The 11,658-nt window shown below is 35.8% G+C and overlaps 2 protein-coding genes across 3 annotated transcripts; both read right to left on the bottom strand.

Annotated features, from left to right (window-relative positions):
- Window positions 1–206: 206 nt before the first annotated feature.
- Window positions 207–3,386, bottom strand: LOC107413853 (PHD finger protein ALFIN-LIKE 1). Its single transcript, XM_016021903.4, has 5 exons — window positions 3,060–3,386; window positions 2,871–2,903; window positions 2,125–2,347; window positions 876–996; window positions 207–747 (listed from the first exon to the last, which is right to left on the bottom strand). The coding sequence occupies exons 1-5, from the start codon at window positions 3,154–3,156 to the stop codon at window positions 496–498; spliced, it is 726 nt and encodes a 241-aa protein (XP_015877389.2). The 5' UTR covers window positions 3,157–3,386; the 3' UTR covers window positions 207–495.
- Window positions 3,387–5,689: 2,303 nt separating this feature from the next.
- On the bottom strand, window positions 5,690–11,275 carry LOC107413849 (protein SMAX1-LIKE 7). 2 transcript variants are annotated; one of them, XM_048469864.2, is made up of 4 exons: window positions 9,895–11,275; window positions 8,529–8,592; window positions 8,346–8,387; window positions 5,690–7,845 (listed from the first exon to the last, which is right to left on the bottom strand). In XM_048469864.2, exons 1-4 carry the CDS (start codon window positions 11,076–11,078, stop codon window positions 5,938–5,940), a joined length of 3,198 nt encoding a protein of 1,065 aa, XP_048325821.2. In that variant the 5' UTR covers window positions 11,079–11,275; the 3' UTR covers window positions 5,690–5,937. The 2 variants fall into 2 exon arrangements, with proteins under 2 accessions (XP_048325821.2, XP_048325820.2); XM_048469863.2 differs by having other exon boundaries at window positions 8,346–8,592; window positions 9,895–11,274.
- Window positions 11,276–11,658: the final 383 nt, after the last annotated feature.

Here is an 11,658-nt window from a genome sequence, read left to right as displayed (position 1 = left end):
TTAAGGTATTTATCAACTGGAAAATGATGTAATATTATTTTATTTGGTTGAAAAATCAATATAAGTTAAACTATGCATTTACTATGCATTCGTGAATGATAAATATGAAAATCAATACAAGCAAAAAAAAAATAATATCACATTATTTGCCACATTAGTTGGTAAATACAGCAAATAAACATCTCGGTGCCTCATGATACTATTGGTAAAGTAATGAACGGATTACTATTTAGGGGTTTTTACTAATATAACTTCAAAGGAAAATATCTAAATTATCCAATTGACAATACAGAGGAACAAAAATCCTGAGGAAGAACCACCAGGATTGTAACTGTTTGAAGTGCCTCATCTGTCATTGATGTAACCATTTAAATACTTGAAAAAAGGAATTCCAGAAAACAAAATTCCACTAGATTTACTATCACTGATTTACAAAGATATATCCGACCCCTACAACAAGTTTGCCTGCTCTGAAAAGCTTTTTTCCGTCAGCCACTACTGTCTGCTTCTCTTTGTGCTGCAAGAAGGACATTTGTACTGCTTAATACTTTCTGCTTTAGCTGGTGTAATCTTCACACACTTCCCATGGAACCACCTCTCGCAGATGTCGCAGCCAATCCAAAACTCATCAGCACTATAATTCCCGCCACAGCTTCCACATAGGGTTTCACTGTGCTCATCCTCATCCTCCCCATAACTTTCATCAAGTAACTTAGAATTGTTTCTGATCTGTACATCACTCGATCTCTGCAAAGTATGTAGATGGGCTGTAATTTTGAGCTAATGGAAAGTAAAGCTAAAAAACTAAAAGTATGAAAAATTAATAAACACATGCAGTTTCTATCCATCTGGGAGAGAAAGACTGAGATGAAAACCTTCACGCTGTTCCTGGATTTGCTTCCGCTGTCCACACCAGGTTTATCTTTTACCGGCTTCCTTCCAGTTACAACTTCAAAGAGAGTGGGCAGATCATTTACCAAACTAAAAAGTCGCTTCCTGTCAAGTGAAAAATTAGAAATATCAGAACTGTGACTCCCTCAACGTAATATGATTCAAAACATGAATTACATGCAAGGATGAACCAGATCAAAATACTTAACCTCAATACCAAACTCAGGTCTACATAATGATAGCTTCTTAGTAAGCAATATGGAAAAAAATTGGCAAGAGAATAAGGAATATTAGTAAAAGAAACATTACAAGAAACTTACAAAATTAGGTCATGAAATGTGCCAAGTGTAACTTAAATAAAGCTCATATAAATGACCCAGCTTCATTTGAGGCCATTCCATGGTAACAAATACCATGAGATGGTATAGTCTAAATATAACCCTTAGCCTAGATTTGTAATGATTATACAACTCATGAAATCAGCCCAACAGAAGTAACAACTTGGATAGTTTAAAACATGCAAGAAGCCAACATCATGGTAAGCAAATGACATACCAGAAAAACAGCCTTGACAAAAAATGAAAATTATCAATATGACTCCTAACTACTAAGAAATATGTGAAATGAAAACAGATGGACGAATAAAATAAAATAGAGATAAGCCTCCAATGATATTTAGAGTAAGTTCATTTGTCTCAGAGTAATAAGTGAAGCATACTTCTTTAAGTATTACAAACAGGATTCGTGTCAAGAGCTGCTTATTCTGCAGTATTTTACAAATTGACAAGAGGTAATGACATATTACACACTACCAAACACAAACAATTTCATAAAAGATCACAAATCTTGTCATTCATCCAACACCATAACAGATTTTCCTAAGTTCGGAACAAAGTTATAATAAGTTGTTCAACATAAACAGCATAATAAAAGGACAAGAAAATATTATAAAATAGTTCCGAAGAGAAGATGTAATGCCAATTCTAAAACAAAAAGTAAACTTTACAGTGAGTGCATGAGAGCTTGGTAACTCTAATTCAGTGGTATAAACCCCTTAGGGAAAGGGGATTATTGATTCCACTTTAAACATAATATTATCTCATATTCTTCATAAATACCATAATAAAACTTCTGAGTTACTATTTTCATTTCAAAGAAGTTTATCGATACCAAAAGAAACACAGAAGTGCTGTCCAAAGGAAAAGCAGTTTTTCCACAGCAGGAACTACAGACCTCTCATTGCGATTAAGCCGAGCACCAAAGTAGAAAGCTACAGAAAGCAGCCAAGAATCACTATGCACCGCCACCAGTGAAAGCCAGTCTTTACGATTCATCCCATCTCTGGCAAAATTGATCCCCAATGCTGGCTCAGGAAGCTCAGGAGGAACTTCCTCAGCCGGCAGATTAACTTCCCAGGACTCATTTGGGTGTCCGTACAAGCACAAATTCTCCTTTTCTGAAAGGATAGGAAAAGAACATAAAAAAAAGATAAAATAAAAACAAAAATATGCACTCTGAAACAGGAATGACTAGGAACCTACAAATTCTCATAATTAAAATCATATTAAGCTAGTAATCTAACAAATTCGAATCCATGCGACAATATCTGGCATTATCCAGCCTAAACGTGCAAGTGCTAGAGCTGGGTAACGTTTCAATTTAATTGGAAATTGGACAATAATTCAGTGTGGTTTTTTCAAAAGTAAATGCAGGAAGCAACACGAATCTACAGTTCTAAAAATCTAACGCCGTTGTCGACGTTCCTGCTTAACTATTTTAACTAGTACTACTACTACTACTTCCAACACTTTAAAGTTGCAACCTTTTTATACCAAAATTATAAGCAAAATATTAAAATAACAAAGAATCAACTCAAGAATCCCTCAGATAATCCCTGCATCCAAATTTCTCGGAAACCAAAAAGAAAATCTCAGCGGTAACCCAAAAAAAAAAAAAAAAAAAAAGGAATTGAAGCAGACCTGGATCGCACAGGGAGTAGAACTCATCAACATCTGAAAAACAAAACCAAAAAAAAAGCACAAAAACGAAACAAAATCCGTGAACGATTCCGTACAAAACCCACTAATTGCAAACTAGAAAAACATATAAAAATAATAATAAAAATAATAAAAATTGAAGGGGAAGAGAGAGAGAGAGAAGTAGTAAACCGTAGGTAAGGGCACGAATGAGAGAGGAGCGACGAGCGCTGTAGTCCTTGAAGATATCTTCGACGGTTCGAGGGCTTGAAGAAATTGAGGAAGCCATTGGAGAGAATGTGACAAATTTGTATTGGGCTTTCGGGGGGGACACTCACACTGCTTTTTTTTTTCTTTTTTTTTTTTTTTGTGTCTCTGAGACTCAGAAACCACTCTACTACCAGAGATGGGTTAGAGGAGATTCTGTACGTATCTCTCTCACGCACAGTTCTAACACCCAACCACTGTGATTTTGAGCCGACAGGTCGTTTTGTTCCATGCCCTATTCCAATTTCCAATTTCACTTTCACTTTCAGCTTTCTTCTATGGAGTCTTATTTTTACTTGTATCCTTACTGGGCCTCTCGTTTATTCTTCTCATTGCCCCATAGCCCAACCTTTAACAAATAATAATAAATAAATAAAAACAAAAAACTTTAAAAAAATTTTTTTTTTTAAATTATAATTTTTTTCTTTGGCTAATTATAAAATTTTCATTCATTCTTTTATTTTATTTATTATTATTATTATTATTATTTTATGAATTAATGTCAAACTGTACTTTGTTTAGCAATTATACTAAAATTTGACAAATTTTAACTTAGGAGTGTTTTTGATCTTATGCTTATTGAACACTTTATAATGAGCACTGCTTTTCATTTAACTTAAGAAATTTTCTTTCATTTTGGTTTTTATATATTTTTTTAATTTGGTTTCAATATTATTGTCCATCTCTCACTCAACATGAAATTTTTTTTTAAAAAAAAATCAATATGAAAAAATAAACCAATCCATCCATGAAGCCTAATGTTGAAAATTTTTCATATTGAATATTGTTTTCATGTTGAATGTGGAATGTGGGATGAACAACAATATTAAAACCAAAATATTTCACCAAAAAAATATATATATTGAAACTAAAATAAATAAATAAAAAATGGAGGAGAAATAGCAAAAGAGAAAATCTTATTTTGGGGTTAACTGGCAACAAGTGGTGCACATTATGAGCATTTGGTGTCCAGTGAGCATTAGATGAAAAGTTTTTTTTTTTTTTTGTTGTTGTTGTTGTTGTTGTAAACTTAATGAGCTTTATCATAGTGAGTATCTAATAGCAAGCATACGAGCTAAGCATCACTTATCATTTAATCTAAAAAAATTAAAAAAAAATAATAATAATACTGTTGATGCTGAAATTTGGACAGCTTCGAACTGGGTGAAATACTAAGGTAGCAACTGGAATGTACGTTATAAAACTGCAAAACAAGGGACAGAAAAGCAAAGTAACCTTAACCTTGGCACTGATGTGGTACCGGCCAAAGGCACTCCAACGCTCAAGTTAGATTTACGAACTCAAAGTTCTTTTTTTTTTTTTTTTTTTTTGACTCAATAATTGTAGTTGATTGTTTATTTTTAGTGTACCTTGAACAGGGTGCCTCTTTTTTTCTAATAATGAATTAGATAATATTATCCGGTTAATAATAATATCCTAGGCTGATTTTTTGGGAATTCTATTGTCCCCGTTTTGATTTTTATTTGAATTCTGTTTAAAATGATTCTGTAAGATTTTGACCTATCTTGATTGGATTCTCCTTTCTTTTAAGATTCAGAAATCCCGATATTTACTCAAGTATTGTTTTTGTTTCTGTACTTTTTTCAGGTAGTTTGTATTGTTTTTGTTTTTGTACTTCTTTCGGGTAGTTTTTTATATCGGATCCTACAACATTGTGTTTTTCTTTCAGATAATTTGTCTTAGTTAAGATGTCTGAGATTATTTCGTTTGTATCGGTTTTTTAACCCGAATCATTCCTTTTTAACTGAGGCATTGTAGCTATTAGGATACTACCGTTGATGTTACTGCTTATTAGACATACCTTGCTGATGTGTCTTGCAAAGTGTCCCTGTCGAACTATTTTACCCATACAAATATCTCCAGTGGCCTTCTTTTGTATTTCTTCATCGTTGCTCTAATATTACTGTTAATCTCTAATTTAACATGAAAACAACTATTAACATGAATATTATTTTTTTTGGATTTAGTGGGTTGATTGGTGTATTTATTTTCATATTGAATGTTGTTTTTTATTTTTATATTGAATTAAAGATGAACCAAAACATTCAAGAAAAATAATGAAAGTCCAAAGAAGAAATAAAAGAAAAAATATAAATTTCTTTTTAATCATTAAATGACAAGTGATACTTACAATGGTATGCTCGCCGTAGCAAAACTCTTAACTCATAATGTCTAATTGTAACTTGTAAATGTATTTGCAGTCCAAAACGAAGTTTAAATTTTTTGTATTATTTTCTTAATAAATATTTTCTTGCAAAACTTCTTTTGATAAGGTAAAATCCCTACTTTCTAAGAGATAATTGTATAAGGTCTCTGAGCACCCTGTGCATTATTGGTATCTCAGTGATTACAGTTGAAACTTATTGAGTTAAAAGGACATGTACACTTTTCACAAGCAAATAAATGAGAAAACAATGAATATGCAGAAAATCCTGAATGAGATCAATACTGATGTCACCAAATAAATGAACACTGATTATTTTTGGCATTTGTGCTATGGAGCACAGAGGGTTTGCAAGATAAATTACAAAATATTCAGAAAAAAGTTTGTACGAGGCATTAGATTGAGAAACATATATTAACAAAAGCAGAAACAGCTTATTTAGCACAACAACCATAATAATCACACTGACACTAGCTGCAGATTACATATCATGCACAACATAACCTGACAAAGGCCCAACAAAATTATGGGATTAACAGGCTCAACATGGCTTACTACATCTAACTGCTAACATTATACAGTCTACTTACAAAAATAAGGATTTCCTAAAATATCAGTTTAGAATATAATTCTAGGTGGAAGTAAAGTTCTTGGAGCTTTTTCTTCCTCCAAGCAAAGGCCCTCACAACTAACAAGTTTTACAATAGAACAAGCAGTGAGACTGTACTTTTTTGACATTTCTGCAAATCCCCTGCTAAGAACTTGATCCACCCAATCTTTCACCTCTGCATATCTGTCTGACAAATATGCAGCTGCAAGCAATTGTTCCATGACTCTCGAGTCGATCTCTAACTGACACTCTGAGGGAACAAATTTGTGGAAGCCGTTCTTTATCTCCTTAAGAACTTTCTCAGCAAGTGCATTGAAATCAACCTGTTTGAAAACCACTGTTTCATCTACCTTATCAAACAACTGTTGTAACCACGCCTTTGAGTTTTCTGAGGCAGGGTCACTTTCAGAGCTTCCTTCATCTGTCTGTTGTACTTCATCATCCTCAGCGGGAAGGTTCAGATCCAGATGCCCAGTTGATGTTTTGTGAGCCCGTTTGGGTGTCTCGGAGATTTCCTGCTGCTCTAGAAACTCATTGACACCAACGAGCTTCCTTTTATTCACCAAGATTGGGCTGGAAACAGCTTCTCTTATTGTATCCGTAACCATCTGGTTCTGGCTTACACTAATGCCTCCAATAGCATGTTCGATTTTAATCTTCACCGGCCATCCTTTTGCTCTTAAGATTCTTTCCTCTGTGTAGCTGGAGGGTTCCTTCCTGGAATCAAGTATATTGTCACCTTTTGAGAATGTCGAAGTTGTCACAAATATCATGTTGTTGACGCTGACTTCTCTTCCATATGAGTCCGGAAATTTACCAGTCAAAATGGCCTGGGACAAACTTTTTTGAACAAGTACATCAGACTTATCTACGTTTTCAAGGAAGACAACGGCCAAGGATTTCTTACACAGTTTGCAAGCAACATAATCAACAACTGTCTTACCTCTAAACTTTACATCATAACCATTTATATATTGGCATTCAAAGATTGATCCCGAACCAACCATTTGATCTTGAGAGCTCAGATCCACATCGATAAAGTTTTCCCGGTTCCCATATAATAACTCAGCAAGAGCAACTGCAATTTTCCTCTTACCAAACCTATCAGGTCCAATAAAATTTAACCATATATTGCCTTTGTAGCTTGATTCATGGCATTTTTCACTTTTTCTTCGATGACAGGCAATTGTTTGGCTAATGACACTTATGGCTTCCCATTGCCAGCCTACTCTCTCAAAGAGAGCTCTAAAAAGCATCTTAACATCTCTTGGATCAACCTGCTCGTGATTGTCAGGACTCGATGATAATGGAGGTTGAGCTGCATGGTTTGAGATATACCCATTAACTAAATCAACATTTGAAGAAAAGCGGCTTGAGATGTCCCGTTGATGCTCCATATTTTTAAGATTTTGAGGCTCTTTCACCTTATTACAACCAGAAGAGGATATCCCCAATCCTAAATCTGTGGTCACTGAAGTTGCAGATGCAGGAGATGTTCGACTGCCATCTTCCACACTTGAATTGGACAAGCTGCAAGGTGACCTGATTCCACCTGATTCAAGATCTTCATCTTTGGAAGGTTTTTCCCATAATTCGGATAAGACACTCCGGTTCTTAGGCTTGGAAACTACAGAAAAAGGAATGCTTTTTTGTGATTCAGAAATCTTATCCATACCAGTGGGCATGCATGAATTCACATTCATGCACCTGGTTTCATCTGAGGAAATATCTGCCTTGTTGCTGCCTGGGTTATCAGCACCATCCTTTCTGTTTTCGGCAGAACGAAAGCCCACAATGGTAGGAAACAATTTTGCCTCAGGCAATGATTGACTGTGATGAAGACGTTGGCATATGTTATCCCATTTCTTCTGCAATCCTGCAACTTTGGCATTCAGTACCACTCTATCATCTTTGGTCTGCACTGAAGACATAAAACTGGTTTTCAAACAAATAATGTATAGCATTCTGCTATTCTAAGTAAACCTTTAAACAAATGAAAGAACAGAACCTGGTTATCTTCACTAGAAAAATATATGAAATCATAACTATTGAATCAGCAGGACATAAAAGGCATAAAAATTTTGTCTGATCAATAAAAAAATCTTTCCCAAAATTTTCTTGTTCATGACACCCATGTTTGAGGAAGGCCATGGAAAGGAGTTATTGTTAAAAGGGGTGATGTGTGTCTGCTCAAACATGTGAGCATAAAACTATGTTTAATGAAGGGCATGACAGGATTAAAGTTAGTTATAATCCCCTTATAGTTCCAGCTTCAGAACTTTGGCATATTTCACAATCTTCGGAAACCCTTGATTCTCCCTACCACCTCGTTTGAGCAAGTTTATGGAGATACAGATCATAGTTCACTCTGAAATGAGTTATAAACTACATCAAACGAATTGAAAGTGATACACACCTTCCCTTCCAATTCTTTGCTAGAGCCAAGGGAGGCCGCCATCTGCAACCAAGAAGGCAAGCTAGATTGGTACTGATCTGCAACTGAAGTAGTAAAAGCTTCCTTTGAAAGAGCAAATACTTCTTGCTCACACTTTTCGTTGCATTGGTGACAGCGAGGAAGGCATTGGAAAGAACCACTTACAGGTAACGTTAAGTCAGAGGGTGCTGAAAATAAGCCGCCAAATGGAACAAATGACTCCATCAAGCTGTAAGCATATCACGACCATTAAACTGTGAGATTTAATCAGCATAAAATTATGAAGAGTCAAAATGAAATTAGATTAAAGAGAGAACCAATAATTCTAAACATATCAAGGGAAAAAATTAAGTAAATTCGAAAAAATATTCATACTTAGAACACAAAATATTCTTTTTTAAGAAAAGAATTACTTAAAAGAGGATTTAAGGTTCGTAATTTAGGTGTTAATTTCCAAACATATATTAAAAAATATAAAAATAAAAATAAAAGACAGTAAAGTAAATTACAAAATAGTTTGAGACATTCAACTTCCAAGGGCATGAGAGAACACAGAGAAAAATATTGATAGAAGGCGATTGGATGTGAATTCAAAGTGTAAGGTACTTGAGGTCTCAAAAAGAAAATTGTAAATTACTTGATGAGGTTTTAAAAATTTTGACTTTCTAAGTTAGTGAAATTCAAAGACCAAAAGAAAATTAGTGAAAATCACACGCAAATTTTGAGTGTTTAAAATTGACAGGTGATTAGAAATGCTTGGAGAAAAATCATTTTTTAAAAAAGATACACCATTAAATCACTAAATGGAGGAGAGTTCCCTTCCTGATCCATAAACATGCGAATTTTGACATGGATAGTTATACAATTTGATCCATAAACAATTTGATCTCGATAGTTATACACGAACCTGAACCAAATAAAACCTAAGAGTAATAAAAACCATCGACAATAAATTACCAAAACCGAATACAAGCAAGAGAGATTGAGAGAATGCACAAAAAGTACTCTGGAGAATTTTCTCACAAGAAGATAAAAATATCTGAGTAAGAAGGGAAATTTAACACAACATTACATGGTAAATATTATCAAACATAAACCAAAAAATAATAAAAACTACAAAACAACAGTACAAAAGGATTTGTTTATTGTTACTAAATACATGTGCGCAGCAAAATAAAAATATAAAATCATAATTAAAACAGAGGTTGGTCGGTTCATAGAAGATAAGAAAAAAACATTTTCTGTATATTTTAACATAAGAGTTTCAGAGGTGGAATTTGCAATTATATATTTATTTCCGCTCAGAGCTAGTGGGCTGAAGATTCTCAACATAGAGACAAACTGAAAAAGCATCACAGTCTCCTCCGCGACTCATCACTCGTAATAAAAATAATATTTAGACAAAACATTTTACCAGAAAATAAAAATTCATAGATCGAATAAACTAAGAGCAAATATAATAATCCACAAAATTCACAAACAAACAAAATAAAAAATAAAAAATAAAAAATAAAAACCTTGAAATACTTACCTTGACCTGGGATATGATTCAGCCATGGAAGATCTTGGAGAGGTAATAGGAAGAAGCTGCAAGTCCCACTCCTTTTCAATAGCTGGAAATCTATTCACAAACTTCAAGTAGCTCTCATAGCTAGCAGCAGCACCAATCAACCATATTTTCCCAACCTGATCCTCCATTAATTTAGTGAGTTGCTCAACTACATTGCTCACTGTTCCACCTCTGCCATTCTCTCCAACAAATGCCTTCAAGTCCCCAAAATTCACCACCAACCCAGGTCCCAAACATTGCTCTGCTAACAGACCCACCTCACTAAACCTCGAATTCAGAGACCCTTCATCGAAATCCTCAGTGACAAACCTCGAAATATCTTGTTCAATGGAAATTATATTCAAACCAGACAACCCAACAGGCAAAACACCTTCTTTTCTCTTCTCTAGTGCCTCTGTGAAACTCTGAAGCGCATCGTAAGCGCATACACCCACAAGCAGAGGATTCCTCCCTTTGTTCCTATCGAGTACCTCCCCTATTCTTCTACAATTCTCGTCCCCATCGCAAAAGAACCCCGGAAAACCCGGGAAAGAGATAACGGGGCCCCGACGCCCCGACCCGGTTCCGTACTCGGTCAAATTGTAGAGAAACATAGGGGGTCCTTGCGAGCGGGAGTATCTAAGCAGCTGTGGGAAAGGGCGTAGTATAGCGAGCTTGATTTCGGAGCTACGGAAACCAGCTTCACCGAAAACCCGACTGACAACCGGGTCATCGAGAATCGACAAGATGAGGTGCTGGAGCTCCACTTTGACGCAGGAAATAGAAGACTGCTGAGGAATCTGATGGTACAGATGGTAATTTTCGGGCTGCCTTCTCTGGTTCGCTTGGGAACGCTTTATGGCCGCCATGAGCGAGTTTGAAACGGGCGGGTCGTCGGCCAGTTGGGTCGAAGTCCCTCTGTCCAACGAAACGCCGAGACAGAGCTCCAGAGCTTTGAATTGAAGGCGAGGCGAGTAGGCAGAGTTTCGAGCACGAGCACATGCGTCTCTCAGAGCGGACGAAGGTAGAGAAAGCAAAGCCGAAACGGCATGAAGCGACGTCGTTTGAGCATGTCCTCGTCTGCGCGCGACGGCCACGGCTTCATCTAGCGCGTGGGCTGCCTCGGATGTCAAACATTGCCTGGCGACACTAACCGGCGTAGGCATCGCCGGCGATCATTCAAGTACAAGAACTTTTTTTTTAAAATAAATAAAAATCAAATCTTTAGAAGAAGCGAGCGAAAAAAAAAAAAAAAAAACTTTTCTTTATACAAAAATAAGAAAAATAATAAAAGGGGTTTGTGAATAATTAAAATGAAAAAAAGTGGGAAACATTAAAAAGTATATGGGGATTGGAGGAAATGTGAAAGAGAGGGTTATAATTATTTAATGGCGAAGGGAATGAGATGTGTGAGAGGGACAACAAAGGTGGTGGTGGGGTGGGGAGTGATGGTGGAGGTGGAGGTGGTGGGGTCTACAAATGGTGGGACCCCGTGTGAAGTGTGAAGAGAGAGAGAGAGAGAGAGATAGAGAGTGAGTGAGCAATGAGAAGGAGGAGCATAGATTCTTTTTACAAATTTGGTTTTGGTGTATGTATACTCTCATCCTCCTTGTTATCATTTCATTTCTACATCATGCTTTTCTTTGAGGGAGATGCTGTGTCCACTTACTTTCTGTGGGCCATGATTTTTTTCAGTCAACGTCAATGTCTATTCCTTACGTGGACTCTTTTTTTAATGATTTTTTA

Source organism: Ziziphus jujuba, chromosome 8 (genome assembly GCF_031755915.1).
Source record: "Ziziphus jujuba cultivar Dongzao chromosome 8, ASM3175591v1".
Lineage (NCBI taxonomy): Eukaryota > Viridiplantae > Streptophyta > Magnoliopsida > Rosales > Rhamnaceae > Ziziphus > Ziziphus jujuba.
The sequence above is the reverse complement of the archived record's forward strand: the minus strand, read 5'-3'. Positions and strand labels throughout refer to the sequence as shown.

Excerpts from the sequence above, each read along its gene's own strand:
- LOC107413853 (XM_016021903.4), bottom strand. The coding sequence starts at position 3,156 with ATGGCTTCCTCAATTTCTTCAAGCCCTCGAACCGTCGAAGATATCTTC. Across the intron at positions 2,348-2,870 it reads CTACTCCCTGTGCGATCCAG|AAAAGGAGAATTTGTGCTTG; the intron begins GTCTGCTTCAAT and ends CTATCCTTTCAG. Across the intron at positions 748-875 it reads AATCCAGGAACAGCGTGAAG|AGATCGAGTGATGTACAGAT; the intron begins GTTTTCATCTCA and ends CATACTTTGCAG.
- LOC107413849 (XM_048469863.2), bottom strand. The coding sequence starts at position 11,078 with ATGCCTACGCCGGTTAGTGTCGCCAGGCAATGTTTGACATCCGAGGCA. Across the intron at positions 8,593-9,894 it reads GAATCATATCCCAGGTCAAG|CTTGATGGAGTCATTTGTTC; the intron begins GTAAGTATTTCA and ends ATATGCTTACAG. Across the intron at positions 7,846-8,345 it reads GCAAAGAATTGGAAGGGAAG|ACCAAAGATGATAGAGTGGT; the intron begins GTGTGTATCACT and ends TCTTCAGTGCAG.